The 21,855-nt window shown below is 43.1% G+C and overlaps 1 protein-coding gene across 5 annotated transcripts in view; it reads left to right on the forward strand.

Annotated features, from left to right (window-relative positions):
• Window positions 1-6,491: 6,491 nt before the first annotated feature.
• Window positions 6,492-21,855, forward strand: part of SLC4A7 (solute carrier family 4 member 7) — a 96,256-nt gene continuing 80,892 nt past the window's right edge. For all 5 annotated transcript variants that reach the window (XM_049798652.1, XM_049798647.1, XM_049798651.1 and 2 more), the window contains exon 1: window positions 6,492-6,617. In XM_049798652.1, the coding sequence (XP_049654609.1) occupies window positions 6,570-6,617 (48 nt within the window). In that variant the 5' untranslated portion in view covers window positions 6,492-6,569. The remainder of the gene's footprint in view (window positions 6,618-21,855) is intronic.

Below are 21,855 nucleotides of genomic sequence, written 5' to 3' on the forward strand. Positions count from 1 at the left end.
CCATAGACCTGTTTCAAAAGGAGTCCCTAGACCTTCATTCTGCTGGCGTCTAGAAACTTTTTCCAGCCTAAATTGTGCCAATGTTGTCTTTTAAGTTAAACAGCTGTTCCTTTCTTTGTCCTAGGGAAAAGTAAATATCATGGCTACCACAGAGCTAAACAATGTGAAGGTGGAATGTCAGGAAGGCCTCTTCTTGTAGTAAGCTGGCCACGATGACACTGAGCTGGTGCCCTGATCCAGTGAGTGTTAAATGTATGATTAAGTCTGAGGATGGATTTCACTGCTTTTCTATATAGGGGGCTGAAATTTCTTGCATTTTAGGTGTTGCACACAAGCTGAATGGGAGAAGAAATACAAATTTGTGTTAAAAATCAGCTGCATATATTTTCATATGTATAGAAATTTAACTGAAAGTTTGCTGTTGCTACTGTTGATTGCTGAATTCCTTATTTGTGTTACTGTATTCGGACAAGGTAGGCTCTGTGTATGAGTAAAGCTGGTACTAAAGAGGGATAAATAGCAATAGATGGACACACAATCAAGACATTTGGTAGTTTACTAGAGACCTTTCATAGTCTCTGACCATGCCTTCCAAAACGGCCAGGTTCTATACACTGAAGCTAGTAAATCTTTTCCTTCTGTCAGAGGTCTGTACTGATTTCGGTATTGTGACATACAAGAAAATGATTAAGCAGTAGATTTTTTTCTTTTCTTGTTTTAAAGACAAACTGAAACAAATTTCGCTAGACTAAAAACTCTTTTTGAACTATGTAACAGCTCAAACACATATCTGTTTTAAAATGTGTATTTTACTTTCTCTTTATGTGGAAGAAAAAAGAAACATAAAGACAATTGATCTTCTGAGAACTGAGGAGAGAAAATGAAGTGGAAGTGATCCTATTCCCAAAGTAACTTGTCTTGACTTGCTATATACCTTTCAAACCTACTTTACTCATCTGAACCTGTACTCATTCAAGCTAGTGACTGTAATGATGGTGACATCACTGTTTTGTTTACACTGAAATCTCTTTTGAGGGCAATCACAACAGAAGTGGTTTTAGGATAGGTATTGATTACGCCTCAACTTTGGAATTCGGTAATTTTGGTATGCCTCAAACATGCTGCACTTGTCCTCTAGTCTGCTTTTTTTTCTTAGCTTTAGATTATGAACTCCTCAGGCCTGTGATTATTTCTTCATAAGCATTTAAAAACCACATAGAACAATAAATCTTCTGGAAAGAAACAAGAATAGCTTTGATCCTTGACCATATTAATATACAATAAATATTTAGTCATGATTTTGCATTTAATAATACACCCACAAGCTGTGTGGAGACAAGCACTCAACACTTGTAAATCTTAGTTTAGGATCTGCCAGAATGCAGGTTGCTATTAATTTTGATCTGACCCTGTTGTTCATGTGCCTTGTGAGATGGTGTTCATTTACACAGTTGCTTCAGTTTGTTGGTTTTTTTCACAAGACCATTCTTACTGCATTCAGCACACAAAATATGATAGCATTTACTTAATGAACAACCTCTCAGTGTTTTATCTTAGTTGCGCAGACTTAGGATGTATTTATTACTTTGTTATTTACTGCTCTGGGGGTGAAACTATTATTTTTATTCTGTGCTTTTTACTAGTATTCAGCTTTACATGTCTGATTGTTTTGTAAGCATTGACTTTCATGACAGCTTTCACAAGTATGGGAAGGGGTATTTATTCTTTTGCAGATGGCTAGCCAAATAATGTCGAGAGCTTCAACTAATCTTCAGTATCCAATTTTAGACTGCCGCAACTGGTAATTTTTTTTAAGAGTTAAGTATTGTATAACACTCATCTTTAAAATGCAATATCTTCTGGCTTTACTTGCAAATGTCTTTGGCTTTTTTGCAGTCTGAACCTGGCAAACAGGTACCTAGAATGTAAAGAATGCAGTTTATTTGACTACGTAGGAGAAAGTTTCATTTTTTTAAATTGTAATGTAGAAAGTACATTGGCAGGGGTCCTGAGACTCTTCAGTTTTTCTGTTATAGTCTGCCTCCTAGCAGAGAACTGTTCTCTCCCTAGACCCTTTTCTTTGTCTTTAAGAGCATTAGGCCAGAATGCCTCTTTCTCCTTTCGCAGCTCTAGTTTTGCGTGTTTCTTTCCTCACCCCTTCTTCCCCCCACCCCCCTTTTAACATCTGATACTTACCTTTTTTGATCCCTAAGACATCAGCATCTTTCTCCCCAAGCTTACTCCACTTCTTTGCTTGGAGCCAGTCTTCTCACCCTACCCAGGTGTTTCTTTTGCCTTCTGTACCCGTGTACCTGTGATTGTTTGCACTATTATTTGTGTCTCTTTGCCCTTATCCCTTTTGTTTGAATTTTATTACTCCTATTAAATGTTCTTTGTTCTAGTGCAGCTGTAAGAACCAGTAGTTTGCATATGGCATCCCTCTCCCCCTCACACAGTGATTTCATTTCTTGAATTTCTGTTTGCTTCTGCCAGCATCAGATACTCTAGTGAGAAAGAAGGGCCACTCCCCTTTATCTTCTTTTCCTCCTCAGCCCCTCTCTCCTTTTATCTTTCTGTTGGTGGCTCCTCAGTCTGAGGCTCTGTCCTGGCTGTGGAAATAATTTCTGCTTTCTCTGGGGAGAAAAGGTAACAAGGACTATGGAATACTGACTTCTAGCATTTTCTTCCTTCACCATTCTTACGGCTCTTCCTAGGGGCACTACTGTTGCCAAAATAATCTCCTCTTATGAGTATCCGCACCAGGTACTCCCCACCATTAAAGCTGCCAATGTTTTCATTAATGATATTGTGTCAGCCTGTAAGAACAGCCAGTATTAACGGACAAAAACCTTGAGAAAGAGTCTGCTTTGGTAGAGGTAATGGCTGTTGCAGTTATGCCATTAAACACTGTCTTTTAATCCTGTTCTTGAGGTCTGTGGTAACTTCCTGCCAGAGGTCATATTTGCCAGAGCAGCTGACGACTGGAGTGGATCAGATGCTGGTGTCAGGCTGGATGGAAGGTGCTTTTATCAGCCCCTAACTTCCTTCCTTTGAGCCCTGTAAGTGCCTGATAGTTGGCAAGAAATTTAAAGAGCAGGAGAGTAAAGCGTAAAGCCAACACTGATGGCTCTGCCTTAAGGATACAGGCAATTTCCTAATCAGAGATCTGGCTTATCCAACAATTTCTGCCTCTTCCATCCATGCCCGAGAATGTGCGTGGGGGCGGAGGGGGGAAAAGGAGGAAGAGGAGTGGATGAAAAGCACCATCAGGCCACTCTCGGTGGACTAGGTACATTATCTTATTAAAAATACTGATGATCCACTTCTTCAGTGCCGCACAAGCCCTATCCATCTCCTTTCCTATGACATCTGGTGTGTCAGTGACAGTTGCACTTATGCTCGTATGCACAAAGCTGGCCTGCTTCTATTTCAGTAACGGCTTTGGGAAAAGTTAGGTTTTGAACATTACGAAGTTCTGGTCAACTTGATGTGAACAGAGGCATCACTTTCTTTTCACTCAGGCAGCATGGCATGGGGAAGCTAGGTTGGCCTTTTCTGCTATAGTTATACCTATGGTGACCAGATGGAATGCAGTGAACAAACAAGTTTTTCAGCTCAGCAAATGACTGGGTGTTCACCTGGAGATACTGTTCTCAGTATAGTGTGCCAAAGGAAGTACGACAAATGAATGCTGGGGCCTACTGCGCCTTGATTTGTCTATTGGGTATTCTCTGATGCCAGGGAAAAGAGCATCCCATCAGAGATCCCTCTTCAGAGATCAAGAGGATAATGGAAAAGGAACATCCCTTAATGTAAAAACCTAACTGACATTCATGTCAGTAGGCTCCTTTTTGATGGACTAAACATTCTTCTCACTCTGGCTGAGTTTTTAGGAACACTGTCTGCTGTCCCCTGAGGAACCTCACCAAATACTGTAGTTTACTGCACATTATGGGAAGTCCTTACATTAGATATTACTGTTATCTGGGTTGAGTCCTCTGAGAATGGAGAAATTCTCTGCTCATGAAGATGGGCTGTATTGATCCCAATGTCAAAGGAGGACCTCTGTGATCTGCCTCCCAAGACACCTATTTAGCACTAATCACGTGGGACCTGAAGTAACAATCCATCTGCAGTATACCCATGCTGTCTAGTGTGAGATCATTTTCAATGGTTTATCTGAGTTGAAACTCTGCCAGTACTGTTCTTGGAAGAGGAAAGGGCAGAATAGGTCACAGTTATACTGTAGGTATGTCAAGGCACTTCGTATCGAGGTTATTATTTTTGTGGTGGTTGTGCACAGTGCTTTATTTCTGTCTATTACCTGTTCAAACTCAGCTCAGACCTGATCCAGGTCATAATCTTTGATTGAAGAACGTGTTAAGATTACTCCCACTTCAATCAGTTCCATGCAGCTTGCCTTACTTCTTCTCCTCAGTGCAACTAGGCAGGTGTAGTTTACACTAATGATATGTTCCTCAAAGTACAGGTTATAGTGACCTGGTGTAGACCCATGCCAAGTCATTAATTTGAAAGCTTCCTCCGAGTTGTATGGGTCAGGAGCTCTGGCCTTACAGCCAGGATTGATCTGTGCCCAATGCCATCCAACAGCATGTGCACCTGCAGTTCCTTCCAGGACACCTGCTTCTGTTCAGAGAAACAGTGAGCTATTTTCATCTGCAGACTCACCTGTGTCTGCCAGTGCCTCTCCTGAAAAGCCCAGAGAGGACTACTGGTCACCAGCCAGCTCTTCTTGCCCACGCTCAGGCAGAGGTTTGAGAGCCTTTTGCTGCCCTGTGGCCAGCCTCCAAAGCAAGCGGGTCTCTGAAGCTGTGCTAAGCCTCCTGCTGGTAGGCAGTAGGAGAGGCCTGCTTTGCCTCTGCAGACAGGTTTACATTTTTTGTCTGCGGGCTCTGCAGAGCCTCCTTTTATAGTGTTAGTCCAGCATGGTGTTTGCTGATGCACGCGTTCCTTTCGTTTGCTGCTTCTAAAGCTACTGATAAGACCAGCAGCTCTCTCGTCTCCATTTGAGGGGGTTTGTTTGAGACCCAGCCTAATTCTGATGCCCTTGCCTTGCTCTATCTCGACCGTGTTACATCTGCGTCAGCTCGCCTTCTCTTTTACGCTGCATCTCCTGTGATTCCAGTCTGATCCTGAAATCTCTGTGCCCCTCTTCAAGTGACCCATCCGGACTTTGTCACTTTCAGAATACAAGCTGGGACTGCGCCTGCAGCGAAGTCACCGATATTTTCTTTCAGAGTTCCTGTGCTGCACGTAACGAGTAAGCCCTAAGCCCAAACCATCCCGAAAGCGGTCCAGGGTATTGGCTGTATCGCACGTGTTGTGGAGCTGGGTGGCACCTCTGCCCCGCCGGGGCACGTTAACTCGTTGCATTTATGGGATTAGAGCTTCATTGACGACTGGGTCCAGAAGTCCTGGGCAAATTAGGGCTGCCTTCCAGTCTGGCCAGGCAGGGCTTCAGGGTGGAAAAAGGGGCAACAGCATAAGACTCCCCCTGCCCCCCACACCAGCGTGGGTGGAGTTAGGAGAAGCCCCAGGGTGATGATGCCAAGGGTGATGATTTCCAAGCGTAGGAAGCGTGAAGGGACGGTTCGCCGGCTGCGCACATGCGTGTTCAGTCCTACCGGCGCAGGGGGCTTTAGACCCCAGCGTGCCCAGGAGGGTGCCCTCGTCACGGGGGCAGCAGACCAAGGCGAAAGTTACCCCTGCTAGACGAGTGTAAACAGCTGCTTCTTTCTAAAAACTTTTACCGGAGCGAGGCTTTACGGAGGCAGCCAAAAGCACAACCTTGACACCGTCCCCCCCTCCAGCCTGCTGAATAAAGGACTGTTGGAATATTTATACAAGGGCAAGTAATGTTATTTTTGGAAGTGCTGAATTACTTTGGTTACTTTTTTCCAAAAAAACCCCAGCCTGAGGCAGGCACCTGGCATGGAAGACTTCAGCTGGCGCGGTAGAAGCGTTGGCAGAAGGCACCAGCAAGGGACACGGGGCGCTGCGCGGGGCCAGCGTCAAACCGCCACCGCCGGCGCTACCGCTCTCCGCCGACCCCGCGGCCGGCCCGCGCGGGGGGGGGGGGGGGGGGGGGGGCCGGCCCCGCCAACCCGGGGCTCGAGCCCTTCCGTCAGGCGGAGCTGGCGCGCCCCGCCAACGGCCGGCCTCCGCGCGGAAGGCGGCCGAGGCGCGGCGGGGGCAGCCCGCCACGCGGCCCCGCGTGCGGCTGCCGCCGCCGCCCCCTCCCGCGCCCCGCCCCGCCGCGCCAGAACCCGGGGGGGCGGCGGCGGGGCGGGGGCGTCGACGCGCCAGGCGCTGCGCTCCCTCCCATTGGCTGGTGGCGCTGTCGGTCGCGCGCGCGGGGCGGGGGGAGCGGGCGCGCCGAGTCGGTCTGGGCTCGGCCCCCGGCGCGGCGGAGTAGTCGCGGCCGCCCCGTCCTGAGGGCACCAACGCCGCCCGCCTCCGCCAGGCAGCCAGCCGCGCAGCCCCGGCCCCGGCTCGCCGTCCGCCTCCCGTTCCGCGTCTCTCTCCCGGGCGATCTCGGCGGGGCCGCGATGGAAGAGGAGCGGGCGGGCGAGCAGATGAGACCGTTGCTCACCACGGTAACGCGGGGGTGGGGTGTGGGGGTGTGTGTGGGGCGGGGGGGGGGGGCGCACAAAGGGCCGCCGCGGGGCAGTGCCTCCCGCCTCGTGCGCGGGGCCGCCCCGCTCCCCTTTTGTGATGGGGCCGGGAGCGGCGGGGACCCTCCTCTGGCTCCCCACCCCTCGGCGGCGCAGGTACCCGAGCGCTCGAGGCTCCCCGGTCCCTCTCGCCGCGAGGTCGCAGGTGTGCCCGCCCGCCGGCCGGCCGGCTTCGTGCCCGCGGCCGTGCCGCCCCCCCCCCCCCGCCCCCCCACGGCCGCCCGCCCCCGCGGCGAGCGGGCGGGGGGCAGCGGGGCCGGAGCCTTTGTTCCGCCGCTGAGCTCCGGGCGCCGCCGCGGCGTGCGCTGGGCGGCTGCGGCCGCCCCGTTCCCCCCCACCCCCCCTTCCTTTGTGAGATCCCCGCGGGGCTTGTGCCGGCGGTGGTGGGCGGCGCGGCCGCCCCTGGCCTCGCCTTTCTCCCTGCCCCCGGCCCCGCTCGCTGACGAGTTCCTGGGCGAGGGAGAAGTGCGCACACATGGCAAGCGGTGAGCTTCCCCTTGTCGTCCTCCCGTTGCCCGGCCGCGGAGTCGGGTCAGGTGGTGGATGCGGTTCCCCAGCGGCTTTCTCGTCTTTGGGGGGGGGGGGGAGCGTTGGTGGGGGGAGATGGATAAAACTACGGAGCTCGGGTTCGTTTCCTTCCCGGGCCGGTGGCTAAGTAAAGCAGACGTGTGTAGCCTTACTTCCTGTGCTACTGAAAAATACATGTGGTTCCAGAGTTGTAATTTCCCCTCCCTTCAGATGACTCAAGGTCTGGATTTTGTTAATGAGCCTCTGAGCCCTCACTCTGATGTTCCCCTTCAAGGCCTTTTCCAAAAAGGTGTTGCACAGCGACGTGTTTTCAGTGCCTGAAGAGGAGGGTTGTGTAGTTTGTGGCACAAAGAATGGTGCGGCGGACAGAGAAATAGCACTGAATGAGAGCATGTGAGTTTTCATCATCTTTCCGCTACTCTTCAAGGAGAGACTTTAGTCGCGTTTGGCAAAATTGGCAATCTGTTGAAGTGCTAGCTTCCTGTGACATCAGTACGTTTAGTGTATCTTTCCTTTGCTGTAACAGGAGCATTGGTAACTTAGTGGTTCAAAGTTCTGTGAATTTTGCAGATTCCTTAGATTATCACAGTTCTTTGTACGTTGGCTTCAGAAACTAACGTATGTGCTCACCAATAAAGGTTTTGTAGATCTGTTCTAGACTGCTTCGCTGCCGCCTTGTCTCTGTCCCAAAAAGGCACGTTCCCAATTCATGTTAGCTTGTTCAAGATAATCCTTGGTACGAGCAGACTGCTTGATAGATTTAATTCATGTTAAAACTACTTTGTCTCTCTGTAGCAGGTATCTCTTCTTAGCTGGCAGGAGAATACTCCCATCTAGTAAAGAGATGCTAGGCTGTATGGAGCAAGTTGCAAAAGCTTTGGACTTCAAGTGTATGGGGTTAAAGTGGAAGGTGCTGATGGTTGCCCTCAGGTGAATCCAAATGAAAAGAGGATTGCAGACTTCATGAAAGTCAGCGTGCCCAGAGCACATTTGTCAGGCCAGGCAGAAGTCATTTAGGTTCTGCTGAAACAGAAATTAACTAGGGGCTTTTGGGACAGACGCATAAGCTGCTATACTGCTGCATGGTCATTTTGATGTAGGTGTTTTGAACAGAGGTGCTCAGTGGAGTGGTCCAAGTTGGTTTCTTCGTAACAGCAACGCCTTGTCAGGAGCCTGACTTCTGTGCTGAAGTGCATTCAGGAGGTAACTGCAGCTGAGACAAAACTGAAACGGTTAGAAAAGTGAGAGCGGAAAGATTGGTAGGAACTAGAAAAAAAAATTCTAGGGAAGACGTGAAATAAATAGCTTGAAGAGAAGACAGGACATGCTGATCTTTGGGCAATTACATAGTATAGCAGTGTTGGATTTGTTATAGTTTTTGTATGCAAGAGGTTTAATTTTATATACATGAAAGCTACTTAATCCAAAATACGAGTATTTTTGACAATACAGCTTGACTTAGTTTTTCTAATCCTGTGGTTCTGGTAGTACAGGCCACCTTCCTGCTAGTAGAGCTTGCTGAAACTGCTTACACGTGCATAGCTTTTTCAGAAATAAATGTCTCAGTAAGATGAAAGGACTTTGTAGAAAGTGTGAATTAAATCTGGGAACTGAAGTGCTGCGGCTTAAAAATACAGAGGCATGATCAAACACAGAACTCCCTAATGCTTCCTTTTCTTCTTCCTCCGATGTTGGTAAATTAGGTGGTTCTGTGTTTATATAGTATTAGCTATATAATAAGTAAGCTCTGGTGCTTCTCGTATGGAGGAGCACCTCTGTCAGTCACCCCCTTCCCCCTCAGGATTTATTTCATCAAAAGTATAAACCACCCCTTAACCTTGCTTGTTTTGTATTTTAGGTCCAGTCTTAAAGAACAGAATCATCGAGTGTTTAGGACGTTGGTATTTTGAGGAGACTGCTTGGTGGCAGTGTGTATCTGAAAGTTGGAAGAGGGAGATGAAACAAATGCCTGATATAGTTATTGCAGCCAGAGAGCAGATGATGATCAGAATATCTGGGATGAGTAAAGAATACAATCGGAAAAAGATATGTAACTGCATAAATCCATGGTTCTTTCATACCTTACATACTGTAAGCTGTTCTGCTCCTCATCTTAGACAAGATGCATCATTATTGGAAAAGGTTCACTGGAGGGCAGTGAGATATGAATTAGTTCCTTGATGAAAAATGATTGAACAGGCTAGGACTTTTCAGCCTAGTAGAGATGTTGGGACAATAATATTAAGGCTCTATATAACTCCTGTGGAGAGAGCAGGTGAAGATGGAAGAGGAGGCACACAGTCAAATCAGAGTTAGGCGCTAGGTTCAGAACAAACAAAAGGAGGTGGTTCTTCACTCAGTGTAGGGAATTCACAGGTATACTTGCTATGCAATGTATACACAAGAAGTTTTTGTGGACTTAAGGGGAGGTTGGACAAGCATTGGAAAACAGGTAACATTGAGGTTAGTAAATGGATGAGCAACAGCATCAGGAATGAGTTGAAAGTAGCTGGAGTTTGTGAGAGTATAAGGAGAAGCTGTTGTATGCTTGTCTTGTTTTTCCTCTTCCCTCAATAGCTACTTATTGTCATTCTTTTTTCGTTTAAAGAGGAGTGGAGCATGTTAGTATGTTGCTTTCTATACAGTGGTGATTTTGACAGTTACAGTGATGGTATTAAAATGCTAGATGCTGTGTACCAGTGATCTTGGTTGTAGCTTCTGACTTTTGTCATTATGGTGTTTGTTACTGGATGGTTTGGTGGGTTTCTTTGCAGCAGCCCTAAGTAGCATTTAAGGAACGTATATTGCAGTTCTGTTTATAGGTATTTTGCAGGTAATATTTTCAAAATACTTTGTTATCTGAAAAAAAAAAAAAGTAGGTGGAAACTTTTTTTTTCTTTAGTACTTGATACTACTTCAGGTATATCATAAAATGTTCACAAGGTCGTAGACCATGCAGTATGTCTAAGTGATGGCCTTATCCTTCCTTGTGTTGTCTTTTTCTTTCAATGAAACAAATCTGGCTTTATCACTATTCCACTGTAGATGGTAACAGAACTGAAAGTGGCTCTTGTTGGAGAAGGGCGTATTTCCAGGCCTCTACTTCTGGCTTTCGTAATCAAAGCATTAAAGTAATGTGGTCTGCCGTATCTCATTGAAGAGGGCATTAGCGTCCCTGTGCTTCTTCTAAAGTGGTTACGTGGTTGGCTACCACTTTATTTTTTAACAGCTGTGCATGCACGTTATCAGGTGAGTTTTAGACTTACCTGTTCAACAGTGGTTGTGTTTCAATGACAGCTTTAGGCTTTCACTTCAGGATTCATTTGAAGACTCTTTCGGGTACAGCCCACTTCAACACACATCATTGCCTCAATGGGGTCTGTCCGTTCCTTCATACTGATGCATCTTTTTAATGCAACAGGGTAGTGTCTGGTACTCCACCTTCTCAAATCCATAGCAAAACCCGTGAAGGCTTGTAGGAGTAGGGTAACAGATGTCAGAACCACTTGAAGTAAAAAAAAATATACAAATTGAGAAGTACCCCAACTGTCAGAATCTGCTGGTAGTTACAACAGTTTAATAATCAAAAATAGTGCTTTTTCTTTTCAAGAAAAAATCTTAAATATGACTTCATTTTCATTAAAGCATTTCAAGGGAGAACCAGGTATTTGGTGACAGCTAGACTGGAATACATGGTTTCTGAACTAAGCTTTGGTCCAAGTTACTGCATTTCAGATAGCTTTGTAACTGTCTAGCTAGGTAGCACTTCTTTTAGGTGGTTATTGAAACAATTCCTTTTAAAATATGTTAGAAGTCTTGGCTTACCTTGGTGGTAATTTATATGTAAGAATGTAACTAGCATCAGTACAGTAGAACAAAGTTTTACAGAACTGATTGCTTCATATCTTTCCATGTATCTTGGATGACTTACTGTTTTAGAAATTAAATAGTGAAAAGTGTTCTTTTGTGTGATTATTGGCCACCTTATTTGACATGTGGCTTTTGTGATGGTAAGTCAAATGACAGGTCTCGCCAAGAATTTTATGCTGGTACGTATAAATTTTTTTTGTATGAACATAGTAAGCTCAAACTGGTGTTTTCCCTTTATGGCTGGACAAGGGTAACTGAGGGTATGTTTGTACTGCATAACTGAGGACTGTGCAGGGAACTCTCCTCCCCCATGAGTTCGTGGCATCTGGCTGAAGAACACTTGCTCTCTGCAAGTTAAAGCAATACAGTTACACTGGTGTGGCAGTGCCCTAGCTAAATAGCCCTGATAAGAGAGAATTTTACTAGTCTGGCAACCTTGCAGACCTGAATCTGTGACTTCAGAGACAAGCTGCTTTTCTGTGTTGTGCTGTTTGGGTAGAGTGCATACCTTGTACAACTTGCACCGTGCAGGGGGCTATGAGCAATGTCACTGATCGCCTTTGGGTTAGAGTACTGTAAGCTGCTAGTGTGTGTGCTGGCAGTCTTTTTCAGTGCTTAAAAAGTTACCATGGCTGTCAAAAACTTGATGTGTTACTTCAGAACTTTCATTAGGCTTCATTGCAGTAGTTTTATCTGCTGTTGGGTATACTCAGTTGAGTAATTGTTGCCTTGTATCCATGTGATTGATTTGCCTCTGTAGGTGACTTTAGACAAGTAACCATGGTGGCTGTTGGCTTTTGAATATTGATATCCGTTACACAAGGATATCTGACACACAAGATCTTTAGTGGCTCTGAAGTAGTACTTGGTAAATAGAGCTGCTCTATAACTAGTGATTGATAAAATACAGAGTATCTAACTTGAATGTACTTGAACTTAGCTAGGGAAGGTCTCCAAAGAATACTGTCATGCTTTTGGTATAGCATATTCTGGAGTGATAAAGTTTAGGGGCATTTCATATTTTTTGCTAAAATTAAGATAGCTGTTTAGCTAATGTTTTGAAATAGTGATATAAATAGTGAAATTCAAGTGAGGTTTTTGTAAATACGCAGACGGAGAAGAGCAGCACAAGCTACTTAACCCTGTAGATTACTAAATATCTGAATGCAAAAATGAGACTATTGATTCTTCTGCAGATGATCTTACAATGTTCATAAATATGTATTTCTAAATTTACTTTTGCACAATTAGCAGTAGGTGACGATATTACATTATTTTTAAAGAAGCGCAGCATTTGCATTTAAAAAGTCCGTCCTGACATCTTGGAAGCTGCTTTTTGTGTTACTGAGAATAAACATCGATTATGCAAGCATCCCAAATCTACCTTGCCAGAATATCTCAATGGTTATTAGAAGGGATTATCTGTGTAAGAGTCTGTGTTGGTTTGTGCTTGGCATCCCCCGAGTTAAATTTGCTTCAGTAGAGAGAGCATGTCATGACAAAGGAAATGTGTATTTTAACCAGTAGATGGAGCTATTTTAGTTACTTATCAGCATGACTATTTATGTAAGTTTTTTGAAAACTTTCCTAAAGTCTTTTCAATCATTTTTTCTTTGGAGTATGGCTCATAGTTATTTTATAATTTCTTTATCTACAGAGAAGACTAAATGTTTTATGCCAGGATTGTACAGCAGGAAGGCTATTCCGTTTTTGTAAATGTGTGAAAAAGAGTGAATGCTTGTGCTTTATGGGAATTACAGTTATCTCTGTAAATTGTCCAGTGTCACGTGAGTAGAGCTCTATAGCCTTCGTACACCTTGTGTTGCCTGAAGTAACGTTTCAGAATATTGATCTGTAGTGTTGTATCTGACAGTCTGGATGCTCTTGTGACTTCTGCCCAGGAAAGGTTGTTAGCTCGAATGGAGATTTTTGTTTTTCCTACTTCAGTGCCTTAAACTAAATTGACTCAAAGCTATGTAATGGAAGGGTTGTCCTATTTGGGTATACTGGCACAATTTGTTTTATTTCAGCAATGCTGAAGTGCTTCATAACCTTGAAACACCCCTGGCTTATTAATTTTAGCAGAAGTATTTGCAATGCTGTCCTTGTTCTATCATCTTTTATCCTCCTTCAGCATCCACTTTTCTAAAAGGTACTTTTATGTTTTTCTTAGCGTTTGACACTCTGCCCCTGCATTTGTACTTAGTAATGTACCTGATAGACCTTCCCTTTCTCCCACTCTTTCAAGTCTTCAGCACTGAAGATTACTTTTGGTGAACACAGTGTCAACTTGAAAAGTAGGACTTTACTCAAATCTTCATTTTGAACTCTGTCAATACATGGTATTTTGTGAGGTATAGGTGTGTTGTCTTCTTCCGCAGATTCCTGCTGTGAGAGATTTTTGAGATTTCTTGTGACTCAGTTTTTGTTGATTTTTTTTTTTTTTTGGTCTACTTATTCAATCTCATTGGGGGTTTAAATTTTCTACAAATGATACAGAATGAGTACTGATATTTCTCCTAAGATGTAGTTGTGCTGGAAGGCATCTAAACTTGTCATGTTGGCAGTATGGCTGAGACAGTGACCTGAAATACCAAAATATTTTTAAATTTAAGAACAGACTTGAAGGGGTTTTTTTAAACTAAAAGAGTCTTCAGCAGAAGTTCCCAGATTGGGCACCTATTGTCAAACTGTTGCTCCAATTTAACAGACTTTCTGGAGTCTTCCTCCAAACAAACCGGAGCTTCCTGTGAATGAGGCATGTGGGCAGAGGCTGCAGAGAGGAAGGGGGAATTACGAGCGTCTGATGTGTGTTGGAATTCTGCTGTTTGACCTACTCTGCCCTCTGCTACTGTTCCTTCTACAGTACAGATATACTACTGAAGATGTTAGCTGAGGTCTGCTTTTAGGGGGGGAGAACTGAGGACTCACATGAAAACTTAAGGGTGTTTTTTGTTACTATCTTTTCACTATCAGGGCATGTGTGTACTAAGAGTGTGTATATGGACAGCATGTCTTGAAAAAATATGCTTCCCTAAAGTGTAAAGTGAAGATTTTTTTTTTTTTATCCCCACCCCTCTGCTCATTGTTGCACTAGGCTGATTCCTCTGTATTTTCCATGACTAAAGTCTACTAAATATATGCTGGCCGTGCCTTGACTGGGATCTATTTTGGGACGAAGAAAAAGACAGCTAAGTGATTGTAAATACTTAGGTTATGGCAAGGGTAATGATATCAATTATTCTTTGCTAGAAAAAGCTAAGAATTTGCTTCAACAAAAAGTGCCACTTCTGAACACCATGACTGTTTCACTAGCAGAGTATAATCACAAGACTAGAGAATGTCTAATCAGGCTGTCTTGTTTGTATATCCTTGTTACCAAAGAACAGAAAGAGGTTAAAGCAAACCTATGTTCATAGAGGTGTTGTGATAGAATCTCTTTTGGTGCCCATTTCTGGAATGTGATTGCTTCTCAGTGCAAAAATTCTGCTACCATGTCAAGAGATTCAGGCTGCTGTGTTCTGGATCTCAAAAGTCATGCTAAGCGGAAGCACGTGTGATTCCTTTCTTTCAGACAGGGTTATGAGTAAGCTAGTACCGCTAGTAAATCATGTTTATTGCTAACTGATCAGACTTCAAGTTCACATTTAGAAGCCCTGATTCTTCAGATTTTCTCTTACATTTGTAAGACAAGGATGTATAGCAGATGCTAATGTGCATAACACCTTGTTGTACAAAGATCTATTTTCTGTTGTATAACTTCAGTTTTGGAGGAAAAAATTAAGATGTGTTTTCTCCCCTTCATATTGCCTTCCGCATCCATTGTTAGTTTCAACTCCAGCAGAGCTTTGGCTTATCTAACTCCACCCCTGCATGATTAGATAACGTCTGTATATTCTTCCCACCCCTGCTTCCACCTTCCATGTACTCTGTTTTGCATTTGAGCTCAGTCACAGGTTCCCTTTTCTTTCATGTTGGTCCATTGTCAGGCCTGCTTGAATTCCTGCATGCAGGAATTGTCCCTCTTGTGCTTTGAGGAGGTTGTCCTTGAAGATCAGCCAGCTCTCACAGGCTTTCCCTTCACCCTCCGTGGTGGTCTTCCATGAGATTCTACCAAGAAGATCCCTGAACAAGCTGAAATCTGCTCTCCTGAAGTGCCCTGTTGTAACTGTATGTACTGGGTCTTGCACTGTACACTGTACTATTTGTCTTTCTGACTTTTCTCAGGACTTTAAACTCCACAATTTCATGGTTGCTGCGGCCAAGGCTACTCTTAATTTCCACGTCTCTGTCGGATTCTTCCTTGTTTGTGAGCAACAGGTCCAGCAGAGCAACTTCACTAGTAGATTCATTGATCACTTGCACCAAGAAATCATTTTGAACACACTCAAGAAATCTCCTGGAGTGCTTGTGTTTGACCACACCTTACCAGCAGATAGCAGTGTTTTTAGGCCCCAATGTGTACCAGGGCCTGCAATTGTGAAGCTTCCTCCAGCTTTCAAATGAAGGCTTCTTCTTTTTCCCCTTCTTGATCAGGAGGTCTGTAGCAGTCATCTAGCACAGCATCACCCATGTTGGACTGTTCTCTGATCCTTACCCATAAGGTCTTGACTGTCTTGTCACTTGTTCCAAGCAAAGCAGTATTTGTTGTAACCAGCTCTTTGCATAGATTGAAACAGATGTTCCTTAACTTTCCAGCCTGTTTTTTCTCAAGAGCTTGTATCCATCCATTGCAGCACTCCAGCCACGTGAGCTGTCCCACTGTGATTCTGTAATTCCTGTGAGGTTATAGCTCTGCAACTGTGCATGGGCTAAGTCCTCCTGTTACTTCCCATGCTGTTTGTGCTTGTGTGCAAGCACTTGAGATGGGTCCCCACACATCCCTCTTTCAAAAGAGAAGTGTGAGAGCCTTCTGTCATGTGTTCCCTATGTCTTCACTTCTCTTAAGTGTGACAACCTTTTTCCACGATGCCTAGTTTAAAGTCTTATTCACAAGCTTAATGCACTTGGTGGCAAAGATATTCTTGCCATACTTTGTCACATGATTCCTGAAAGAGGTTCCTGTGGTCATAGCAGTAAAAGCTCAGCTAATAACCACATATTGACCATCTGGATGCATCTACTCTGCCCTGACCCTTTTGCTTCTCACTGGAGAGACTGAGAAACAGCACCTGGGCTTCTTCACCCTTGCCTGCAGTGCTCAGTAGTCACTCCTGATTTGCTCAGTAATTGCTTTTTGGAAGTGTCCTGCTTACCTTCCCTGTTGTGCAGTGTGTTTATCCCCTCCTGCATCTCTCTTACCTGGCCACTCGGCACCTCAGAGATAGCTCACGACCCTCAGATGAGGCCACTGCTATCAGCAGCCTGAATGGTGACGTCCTCCCAGCGCACTTCTTGGAGTTGGGATCTCTGATGCGTGAGGGTCAGTTGCTTCAGCTGGTGTTGGAGACTTCAGCCTGTAACATGTTGCACGATCTTGAATGGTGTTCGGGGCCCTTTGTAGCTTTGTCCTGTGAACTGCTGTGACATCTGTTAGCTGACAATGTTGGCTGAGCCCTGGGCTATGTGCTGTGCCCATGTTTATGTTAAACTATTAAGCCTTACCATTTAGTTCTGTTCACAATCTAGATTAAAAACACACATGTTTATGTGAATGTTTTGTTCTACTTGCAATTCGTTTCTGATATACACATCATGTCAATATTATTTTAACAAGTCCAATTTTGTAAACTTGTAATGACTGCTATTTCTGCAAGGCAGCTATTCATTAATAATAATCATTAATGTTTTTAGTTGGCTGGTGCTGTTGCGTTGGCTGATGATGTTGCATAACTTCCTGGCTTCTCAGCTTGTAGGGACTAAACACAACAGATTTTCATGTTTGTGTTTTGCCAGGTCATGTGCCTGTAATCATATACATCTCTTTCCCTTACCTTGAAACACTTCATGAGGTATTTATTAAATGCTGTTATGTAGAGGAGAGACAGTTCTGCCATATTGGAGATGCTTCAGTTGAAAAGCCTAAATTTTCTTCTCTTTTTTTTTTTCTCTGTGGTTTCTCTAAATGTAACTTGTTGCAGGTGGAAACACTGCAGCTTCGGCCCATGTTCTAGGAATTACTTTCTTCACCTCTGTCTCTTTTATAGAGGGGGTTTTAATTGAATAATGTTATTGGTGCTTACTAGTGCTAGATAAAACTAGAGTATCTTCTTTCCTAGTTGCTCCCCAGAAAGAACACTTAAAAGAAGGAATACTTCTGTGGGTCCTCTAACTTGTAAAGTCAAAGAACTGATTGCAAGTTCTTTAATTAGCATGCTAAACAATAAGGTAGGATAATTTAGACTACTGCTAGATTTATTGCTGCTTTATTTCTATTTAAAAAAAAGCTATTGAAAAGATTGTATTTAAACTACTGCTAGTTTTAGGCTAGTGATTTTTTGCATTTTTTTTTCCCTTTGTCTTGTACGGCACTATTGTGAGGATATACTATGATGTAAGTGCATGTTTCTTTAACATGTCAAACATATTTCCAGGCAGACTTCGTGTACGAAAAAGGAAATGAGAAACTTCTTGGTGAATAGCCACAGTTGGTGTTACTGTTGGTGGTAAATTCTTCATTTTGTTTGTCAGATGACTGTACCCTACTAGTCATGCATTTTAAAACTGTTCATATAAAGACAAACAGATAGCATCTGATAATGATTATGACTCATTTAAGGAAGTGATAAAACCCAAGAATAGCAGAGATCCTTTCCTTTTTCAGCTTGATTTTTATTAACATTGTTGCACTTGCCTGCCCTTGAGAGATATCAAAAAGGAAATTAAGAAGGCAGGTACTCTTGTAATTAATATTTGGATGAATTGCAGATAATTAGATAATGATAGGATGGAGAGACATGTTTCAGCTGAGAAATTAAGTGTACAAAACCAGTTATTGGACAGTTTTAATTTTAGATTGTAAATACAAGCAAATTTATTAAAGCTTTTCTAACTGTTTTTTGTGGAAATTCTTGAGTTTTTAAAACTGCTGATGTATGCCAATCAAAAAGGGAAGAATATCAACCAGGTGTTTTTGTTGTTGGCTTCAGTGTTGCTATCCATTACCTGCCTTAACTGCTGATGCTATATAAAATGCTTGCAATTACTTTACATTTTTTTAGAAACGTAACCAGACTTTATTTTCAAAATATTTTGTAGCGTACTTTGCTAGATTGACTTTGCTTGCTTTTACTGAAATACGTAACTGTATATGATTCTGTGTATGGTAAGGATAAATATTCTTGGGTCTTGTTTTATACCCAGGTGCTCTAGATAGAGCTTCAGCTGAGGAAGATAAGTTTATTGATGTTGAGAGTATTTTTCCTTAAAGTCAATAGAATGAACATTTATTTTTCAACTAAATAAAATTATAGATTCAAGCCTTCAGAACAGGGGACTCAAAAAAGGTTGACTATCTGATCCCCAAGAAAGAAAACAAATTAAATAGGGGTAGGATGATAGATTATTTTTTTTTCTTTTAATGAAACAGCTGTTCACCAAATGAATTTTTTTGACATGATTAAAAACTATTTGTCAAACAAAACATTTTGTTTGACATGATTGAATGTACTTAAATTATGGTCCTCTTATAGACACGAATACATGCCAATTGTTTATGACTTCTGTATAGTGCAGATGTGCTTGGTAGGTAGCCTATTGGCTTATAGTTAAGGAAGAAGATGGCCATATTCTGTTGAGTGAAGACAGTGTTAGTCTGAGACTTTTAATTCTTGAGCATGAGTAAGTTGCCTTTTCTGTGAAGACGACACAAATGAAGGGCAAAATATAAATAGGGAGCTGAAGAAATTTCATATGCTCAGGGCCAAAGAATATACCTACTACTTGTATTCTGTCCTTTGAATGGACAGAACCTTTTGAAAAGACAGGCAAACAAGAGAGTTCAGTGTGCTTTTCTCATTGGTGATGGGGCTGACTTACTGTAACTCATCTGGTATGTGGGATTTTAGCTAATCGTAATACAGCCAATAACTTGTAATATGCTGCTTTGTTAAATGAGGTGACTAATTTATCTCCGTCACATTCAGTGGTTTGTTGTATGACTGGGTATTTACTATGTTTGCATTTATGGTAGCCCAGGCTGGGTGTCTGATGATTATAAACTTCTGGATCCTGGAGGCAATGTAAAGTTGAGAATTTGCATGTTAAAACAGTAGTTCTCAAACCAGGTGTACTTTTCCAGGTCATATTGCATATGCTTCAATGTGTACAAGGGGTGTGCACTTACCTGCTAGTCCATATCAACTCTATAGCTGTGTTTCTTTGGGGAAGGGGTGGGGGGAGTAGGTCTACACTTTAAAAACTATATTATGGATTAATGAATTCACAAATAATTAACTGCAGCTTCTTGGCAAAAGACTTATTTTTCTTTGGCTATCCTTCCTTGGAAGAAATCTGTAGGGCTTGATGACCACTGGTTAGATAATTAAGTTTCAAGCAGCTAAGGGTGTAATCTTGCCTGTTGCTGTAAGAGGTTGCTGCAGAATACTTTGAGTTGAAATTACAACTGGTGCCTATTTTGAATAAAGTCGCCAGTGGTCACTTCCAGGCACAAGGGGAGGTCGTAGCCAAGAGGTGAACTTGATGGCAGTGAAGGCACCAGGGAACAGGCAAAATGTATCTGTTTTCAGAAATAGCTTCTAGACAACGGGGGCAGTATCTTCATACCAGAGGTTTAAGTTCATTTCAGAGGCTGCAGAGGTGGCAAGAGCTGAGGAGAGACCTGGACGATGGCAGTACAGCTGTCAGGGCTGGAAATGGTGCTGTGGAAGCTGTTAAGAGCCCGAGGGGTTTGCAGCTGGGCAAGGCAATGGAGAGTGTTTGTATGTGTGCTTGTCTCTGGAAATGTAAGTGTACAACATGCATGAGTCTCTACTTAAGAGTAAAGAATACATACCTCCAAGATGGCATATTGGCTTCTATGGCATGACTTGCATTACTGCTGTTTCTTGTCAAGCTCAGAGGATCAATTGTAAGCTTGTGGTGATACATCACGAGACTGTAAATAGTTTCATGTATTATGGCCACATTATGATATGGAGAACTTGTTTCTTGCTTCAGTTGTCTCATGGTATAAAATAGGCTCTTGGGCGAAGGCGGAAGAGAATTTCCTTTCCTGTCTTGAGGGTTACTGAAAAAAAAATAAATCCAAATGCCGTGAATGGATACAATGTGCTGTACAATTTAGTGAGATCTGAACAATGGCTCTTTATTGGTGAATGGATTGTTCATGTGTATGTGTGTATTTATCTTTAAATGGAAGAAGGTACGTATTGTTACAGAAAAGTAAGGAATGGACACGTTCTTATTTTTGAGAACTGGTCTCCTGTAGAGCTGTATATCAAAATAATTTTGTGTTGTGCAAGTCTAATATTTCACTAACAGATCATTGATAAACATATTTTAAATCTAGTGGAATTCCTGAAGTGAAGTATAGGACAGCGAAGAGGAGACTAATCTGGGAACTGGTTTCAACCTCCTCTTGCTTATATAGGAATCATTACGGTAAGATAATGATCAAGAAAGTAGCTTGCTGTGAGGAGTGGTACAGGGTGAAAGGGAGCTTTGTGGTGTCCTTCTGTAGGCTCTGTGGCCAAGGTAATTCTCAAGAATTCCATGGAAAATTCATGTGTAACAGCAAGCAACAGAGGTGAGTTTTAGGTATGCCTTGACAAAGCTGCTGTTCTCCCCTTTCCCCTTTAGTTTTGTTTTCCAACTTGGTTGTAAAGTATCCAATGCTTTTCTTTGTTAGAAGGAGCTTTACTTGACTTTTATCCTTAACCTCATCTGTTGACAGATGACCTCAAAGGAATTGGATATCACCGAGTGCCCTGTTCTGTGTGAGCAGTGAGTCCATATTCCTGTGATGTGGAAGGATTCCCTTGGGATGTCTGCTATAAAAAATGTGTTTTGTGACTCTGAAAAATTGGTGTGCTTTCTGCACATACCTGCAAAGATTGACAGTGACTTGTACTGCAGCATTGGAGAGAAGTTTCTCTTGGTGGCTGTAGACAAGTGCCCCCTCTGTTGAAGTGAGAAAGAGAGCATTTGCAACTCTACAATACTTCTGTTTCATATACTGCATCTTATATAACCAAACACTGAGTTTCTTCTAAGTAGTGTAATGGCACCTTTCCTCATGTTACTGGGCTAGCAACTCAACTTTGGCATGAATTGCTGAGGTCCAAGTGAAGTGTGTTCCTTGTTCCTTTTGATGAATGTAATTTTAAAGTGTGGCTTCTCTCTAATCACTAGGCAGAGACCCACAGCAGCTTTCCAGTGTATTAATTCTAGGCAGATAGCAATGAAAACTGAACTGTAAATGATGTCCTGGATGTGACTGTATTTTTTTTTGCCCTGCCTTGTGGTATTTGTATTACTGAAGAAAGTGCTTCTAAACCCCTTAGGTTGCAAGAAAGCAGCTTTGTTAGAAGCACCAGAAATAGAAGAACTTCTAAAATTAATCCTACTTTCCCTGTGATACACATAGTGATCATGCTTTGAGACAGTCATCAGGAATAATTTTGCATCGCCAGTGGACAAAAGTTTCAAAACAAGTTATATGCTTTATATTCTATCTGATAGGTCAGTAATCCTATATCAATCAAAGTCATAGAAAATCCAAACCCGAAAACTAACTCTTTGTTGGAAGTGAAACAGTGTTAAGCAAGCTCATGTAGTGTTAAAGGAGCAAAGCTCTTGGTGC

Source organism: Accipiter gentilis, chromosome 4 (genome assembly GCF_929443795.1).
Source record: "Accipiter gentilis chromosome 4, bAccGen1.1, whole genome shotgun sequence".
NCBI lineage: Eukaryota > Metazoa > Chordata > Aves > Accipitriformes > Accipitridae > Astur > Astur gentilis.